Consider the following 7,005-nt stretch of genomic DNA (forward strand, 5'->3'; position numbering starts at 1 on the left):
CACATTGTTAAAACTCAAGCAAATAAAATCATAGAGCTTTTTGTTGTTTTTCATAATTGTGTGCATGATTTTGCTTTACATTGCAGCTACAAATTGAATGTGAAAACATTCTATGACAAATGCAGGTTGGTTACAGGATGAAACTCACTCACTCACCCTAAATAGACACATATAATTTTGCAGAGTGTGACTATAATTATGATATATATTTTCAAAATAAATGGAATTTAAACTCTTGAATTGATACATTTAGTTTAGAGTGAGAATAATGCAGAAATGTGCTACTTTGATTAGCAATGCAAAGAGATTATTTGAATAGTAACATATGCGCCTGAATTCTCTAGGACTATTTCAGGTTACTTTCTGGAAATGCTGACCCTATTTGTATAGAATCAATGGGAAATTATTCTTTTGGACTATCAGCTCAAGGTTGAATTCCTATTTGAAACAGCTGATCATTTCTGTAGGTCTTTTGCTCACCTCCGTGGCTTTTCTACAAACCCAGTATCAGAATTCAGTTCACATTAAGGCTGCACCTACCAGTAGGCACTACATTGGATGTCTGTCACTGACCCATCCTTATTAATAGCTCTTATTCAGGCAATAAGTGTAATTCTTAACTTACCAAATCAGGCAATAGTACCAAGAACATGTAAAGTTGACCAGGCCAGCTGACCAACTTAGAAATTCCCCAAAGCTCATGACACTTTGGAATCTCACTAAAGCTTTTTAATCAAAAATGCAGTCAATTGCAATATTTGAATATATGTCGTCAGACAATTTGTATTGTATTTTCTGTATTTGAAGGTCACCTACTTGGTAAAATGCATATGTGCCTGTGATGGATATTCTCAGTTTTCAAATTGACAACATCTGGAATTAACAAAAACCAATCATCTGGACACACCCATGAGGGATGTTTTATTAACTAAGTCATTTGAAGTGAGAAGACCCACTTTTAACTTTTAATCTCTGTTGTTATACCAAAGAGTTCTATAATGACCAGGAAAGGAGTATAACAAAGGTTTATCTATTTAGTCCACTCACAGTAAGGGTAGCGATCTGCAGTTCTCTGCATGCACTGGGAACTGGAACCAAATCCAAGAAAAAAAAAGTTACATATGTTTTTTTTTTTGAAAATCGCAAATAAAAAGTTTAATTTCAGAATCCAACTTCATCATTTATAAATACACTAAATCATAGTTCACACAAATTTAGACTGAGCCTACATACAGTATTTCAACAAAAGAACAGCTTTTTCTAAAAGGTCAGAGGCAAATGAGTGATTTGTCTCACCCATAATATTTAATTAATTTGAATGAGAAAATGAATTCTTTTCTTTAGACATTAAAGCAAAAACTTTGGAGTCTGACATTTGATATTTCCTTTTGATATCCTTGGGATTTTATAATAATACCCTGGTGATAGTTGAATCTTCCCTATCATAGGAAAAAAATCTAAATGCCTAAGGCTTTTCTGATGACTGCAATAAACAAGCGCTTTCCCTGTTAACAAGCTATCTCCTCAAAGTAGAATCTGAGCTATAGTCTGAGCAAACGGAGGGGTGGGGTTGTCAGTGCATACTTCTTATGAGATAGCTTTATTGTGTAGAGACGCAAAATAAATCAGAGGCATGGAGATTTGATCAACAGGCCATCTGCTGTAAACGTGTCCTATCATGCACTGGTGAGACCCTAAGCATGACTTTAAAACGTGGATCCAATTTCAAGGAGTTCATGATAAGTAGGGTATCTCTGAGTTAACTGATCATGTAAAACCTGAATGCAAACGCCTGACATGGAAAAGTTCTCGTGACCAAACAACCACGTAACTGATACTCCATGATACGACTAAGTTCAGTTTTGTTTTCAAATGCCTGGTTTCTGTTACAGTAAACAGCTTCCAGAATATTCTCTTCTCGATATACTTTGGAGCCGGTGGTTAAGAACTATTCAGTCAGGATGGCTTAACCTCCACCTCCTATTTACAGGTTTCATCTGACAGCCACAAAAGCTGTTTTGTTGCAGTTAAAATAATATTTAATTAAAATACAGCACCTGATTTGTGGTTTTTATACAACTGGATAAAAACCCTACACAATAAAATTGTTTATATCTTCCCTTCATTCTAGTAAAACAAATTACTATCCCCTAAAAAAAGCCAACAAAAAAAAACCTTTATAGTTATGAATTAAACCTGATCATCCTATTTCATAATTGCCAAGACTGTTTCTAGCGGGCTTCTGAAAACGCACCTCGACACCTGGCCTGAAGGAGGAGTAAGGCACATGTGGATATTATGGTGAGAACTGGCAGGCGGCCCCAGATACCTGGTCTGGTGTCCTACATGGCCCTGCCAGGCGAGTCAGCCCTGGCACCATAGCTAGCACTCTGAAGCGCATTTCCAGCCTGGTGGCTCCATCATGAGTTCAATACTGAAAGCATATCAAGGGGAGATTCACTTTTAAAAAGATGAGCTTTTCAAAATGCTCCATCGTGAGCCTGGGCTGTCCAAAGCTGCCAGCCTCCATGGGTGTGCTGAAGAGCTTTTCTGAGGGGACTGCACTTGGGGGGCAGCCCAGAAATCGGACTGCTAAGGTAGACAGTCCAGGCCAGGATGACCGCTTCAGGTTCCAGTAGGTAAGTGGGTCACAGCTGTGTTCCAGCACCTCTTCCTCCAAATACGCAAGCACCATGTCTTCGGGTAGCTTCTCTCTCTTATCTCTCTTTATTGGTGCAACAAGTGACCACAGGTTCTCCCCTGTGCCAGTGTCTTTAAGTGGGGACCCTGAGTCACAGCCACTGGAGGTGGCTGTGTCCTCTGAGGTAGAATTCAATATTTCTAGCTCCCTGATTAAGTCTTGCCTGTACTGTTCTGCCTCTTCCTCTGTGAACAGAGAAGCTTTGTAGCGAGGGTCCAGCAGCGTGGCAAAGATGTACCTGGGGTCATGGAGGGTGGCAGACAGGCGGCTTGCCATGGCTTCCTTGAGGGACTTGAGCATGGTGTCAATGCCCATTGTCTCCCCAAAGAGCATCTCGACTTTCCTGCTGAGGATGTGGATCATGGGGATGACCTGGCTCAGGGTAGACATGTGGGCACTCATCTCTCGGCTTGCAGCAACAAACGGTCTCAGCACATGGCACACAGACTACATAACCTCCCACTGGTCACAGCTGATCAATTCTCTGAAGTTACACTCAATGGACACCTCATTAACTGCCCTCTTCTGCTCAATTAGCCGTTCAAGCATGTGGAATGACGTGCTCCACTTGGATGGTACATCCTGGATCAGCTGATGCTGCGGTAGCTCATACTCCTTCTGGAGCTCTGCTAGCTTCTCTCTTGCCCTGGGCGACCGATGGACTCGCTCACACAGCTTTCGGGCAATGCTCAGTAAGTTCTGCACCATCCTCTGGCTCTTGATAGCTTCACTCACAATCAGATTCACTGTGTGGCTGAAGCACTGCACACTTGAATGTTCGCCCTCATTCAGCATCTTCCCTATGCTTGGATTGTCAGTGACAGTGATGCCAATCTGAAGGCCGATGGAGGTCACCCAGGCTTCCCACCAACACTCCAGCTGCTTCTGAATGCTATTTCCACTGTAATCACAGTCAATCGGTGACACATCTAAGAGTGCTGAGCAGTGGTGGTCCTCACAATGTGGTCGGACAGCAGGTGCGAAGGTGACCCAGTGAGCTGTAAGGGTCAGGTACTCACGAGTCTGGCTACTCATCCATATTCCAGAGGTGAAGTGGACTACACCACTCTCAGCTTCCTTCAGATGTGACATAATTATCTGCTTCACATTGTCATACATACCTGGGATAGCTGTTCTAGAGAAGTAGGAAGGGGAGGGTAAGGAGTATTGAGGTTTCAAGTATTCGAGCAGCCTATTAAAGCCAATGTTGTCTACAAGGGAGTATGGCTGAAGGTCAAGTGCAATCATTTCAGCTATGAGACTTGTGATTTTTTTTGGCAACTGGGTGAGAGTCATAGAGCTTTTCAGTTGAGTCACGGAAAGAGGAAGTCCCTGAAAGCTCCAAGCCCAGAGGCCTCCGTATGCCTGAAGAACGGGGCAGAGTGGCCTCTGAGACATCATTCTTGAGTACATGGCCATGGAATCGCTGCAGATGTCTCAAGAGGCAGCTGGTGCCCAGGTTGGTGGGCTTCTTGCCCCTGCTGATGGTCCGGCCACAGTGCAGGCACACCACCTTGGTTGAATCTGCAGAGCAAATAGAAAAGTGGTTCCAGAGCTTTGAGGTCTTCTTGCTGTTGGTAGGATACACACCTTGATGGTTTTTTCTCACCACTGCTGGCAAGTCAGTTAATTTGGAGGAGCTTTCTGCAGAGGCCAAAGTGGCATATGGAGAGTTTGCCAAACTTGCACCCAGAAACTCCTTCTGGGTCCCAACAACCTCAGGGTGGCGTCTGTACAGATGTCTCATCAAACAACTGGTTCCTACGTCCCCCTTCTTCCCTCGACTAATGACACGGCTACAGTACCGACACACAGCTTTGAGACTGTCCATGGGGGCCAGGGAAAAGTGATGCCAGACTTCTGACTTCAGTCTTCTCATGACCTTCTTATTCTGCTGGAAGACAGTACCTGATTCAAACCTTGGACTTAGTGCATCTGTTGGCTGCTTCTCTGGAGAAGATACTACAGAGGCCTCCCCCAAGTCATCAGAGGATGACAACATGGACACATCTTCCCGGGGCACACCCCCAGGATTGGGGTGTGATGACAGGTCTTCAGGCAGCCTGTCTGGGGAAGAGGAGGCAGAAGGGCACTCTTTAACTTGTTTTCCTGGAGACAACGATGCAGAGTTTAGATCCCCCTCTGGGGGCAGCAGGGCAGGCAGCAGGGTAGGAGGCATAGGGTACAATGGTGGGATGCCTGTGCTGCCCCCATTCTCCTGGAGTACAATGGATCGATGTGCTCGCCACATGTGCCTGATGAGGCAGCTTGTGCCCAGGTCCTTCCCGTTCTTCCCCCTGCTGAACTCATTCATACAGTGGACACAGACCGCCTTGGAGCTATCAAGGGGTGACAGGTAGAAGTGCTTCCAGACGGCTGACCTCCTCCTGGACCCAGATGTGCTTTTGGGAAGGGGAAAGTTTCTCTCTGCCATGCTTTCTGAAGTGTCATCGTAATGGAGCATGGAGAGGTTGGGGGATGAGCCCACTAAGGCCTCTTCTCTGCTGTACTTTTTAGTGATAGACACATCAGAGGACACCTCTTCAGAAGGGACCACAGTCACAGACTCTTCCATTATTTGGTCAGGGGATGGAATTTTGGGAGCCATTTTCTGGACAAGTTTGACAGGTGAGAGCACAGTGCTGAGATCTCCCACATCTGTAGGCTGTGGTGGAAGCAGAAGAGAGGGAGAGGGAAAGGAGGACCCTGCTGATAGACTTCCGTTTTCTTGAATGAGCTTGGTGGGATGTGCCCGCCTCACATGTCTCATGAGGCAACTTGTACTCAAGTCTTTTTCATTTTTGCCCCTACTGAACTCTTTCATGCAGCATGTGCATATTGCTTTAGTGCTATCTCGAGGAGAGATAAAGAAATGCTTCCAAGCTGGAGACTTCTTCCTGGAGTTTATGTGTCGGCTAGAAAGAAGACTCTGGGTCACGGCTTCCATGGCAACATTGTACAGTGTGCTACTATACTGGGAGAAGAGGGAGCCATAGTCATCCTCACTCTCAGCAGGTAAGTATTTCCCAGGAGGCTGACAGGCACAGCTTGTTGCCCTGATTTCTTTTTTTTTTTTTTTTTTTTTTTTTTTGGATTTTTCAAGACAGGGTTTCTCTGTAGCTTTTGGGGCCTGTCCTGTGTTGCCCTGATTTCTGCCTGCTCGTCGCCACTGTCTGTCTGTCTCATATCCTCTGGCTCACTTTTAAAGTCCACTCTTTCCAAAGTGTGACAAGGAGTTTGAGTATCATCTTCTTCTATTTTGAAATTTACTTTGTCAGAAACAAAATCACTGTCCCCCTTGGGACAAGTTTCCTGCTTATCCTCCATGACCAACCATAATTATCCTGGCTGCTTCATTATTCTGACATCTTAGGTGAATAGAAACTGGTTATGATACCCACTTGTGACTCCCAAAGTACTTTATTCACTTTTTCATAATCCCATCTTCTAGGATGTTGCTATGGCTGACCATCCATGTCACCGGAAAGCAGAGCATGTGGCTCCCACAAGCACACTGTCACAGGGCGAGGAGTGCAGTTCTCCAGGAGCGCTGCAAACAAGTACTTCTTGGTGAGTACACCAACACATGCAGCACAGGCTTGTTTCTCTTCTCCAAGACAGGAGCCCCACCATCTTGCGGGCACACACACAGTCCTTTTGCATATCCTACTCCCTCCTCTCATCAGGTCAACCAGAAGTCAAAATTAAAGGATTTGAAGCCAGGCACACAGAAAATGCAGATTTGAAGTGAAGAGGCAGAGGTAGTGACCATGGCCACTTACTGTCCCCACGCTTCTAGAGCGCCACTTCCCAGTTCTCTTTCCAGACTCTAGGTCCACCAGAGACCTGAGGCCAGCGCGGGCCCGCGGGCTGCGGACAGCGCGACGGGCGCGCCCATTCATTAGCTGCTTTGTCTGCCCCCGCCGCCCCTCCCGCCGCCCCAGCCCCGCCGCCCGCCCCGCCACCCGCGACGACGCCAGAGGCTGCGCCCCTCCCAGGGCCCCGCGCGGGGGGTCGGGGGCGGGGCCCGGTACATATGTTTTTTGTCTGCACTTATAGTGCATGAGACCACACCCAAAGAGGACTGGTAGCTTAAAGGCTATTGGCTGAAGGAGTTCTCACAGCACTTCCTCCTTCTGTCTAGATAAGAGAGTTCTAAGCCTAATACATAGCTATATATAATAAGAAAAATTATCAAGTCTTGTCCATGGAAAAGAAGCAAAAACCTACAAAAAAAATTAGAATTACCAGCATGAACAACATCAAACAATAAACATATGCTAAAAGTTTCAATATTTATCTTA

General features: G+C 45.5%; 1 protein-coding gene across 1 annotated transcript; it reads right to left on the minus strand.

Annotated features, from left to right (window-relative positions):
* Nucleotides 1-2,202: 2,202 nt before the first annotated feature.
* Nucleotides 2,203-6,304, minus strand: LOC130880805 (zinc finger BED domain-containing protein 4-like). Its single transcript, XM_057780023.1, is given in 3 exon segments — nucleotides 2,203-3,976; nucleotides 3,978-5,748; nucleotides 5,832-6,304. Coding segments are annotated over 3 exon segments (3,516 nt in total). The 5' UTR covers nucleotides 6,029-6,304; the 3' UTR covers nucleotides 2,203-2,428.
* Between the last annotated feature and the right edge of the window lie 701 nt (nucleotides 6,305-7,005).

This window comes from Chionomys nivalis, chromosome 1 (genome assembly GCF_950005125.1).
Source record: "Chionomys nivalis chromosome 1, mChiNiv1.1, whole genome shotgun sequence".
NCBI lineage: Eukaryota > Metazoa > Chordata > Mammalia > Rodentia > Cricetidae > Chionomys > Chionomys nivalis.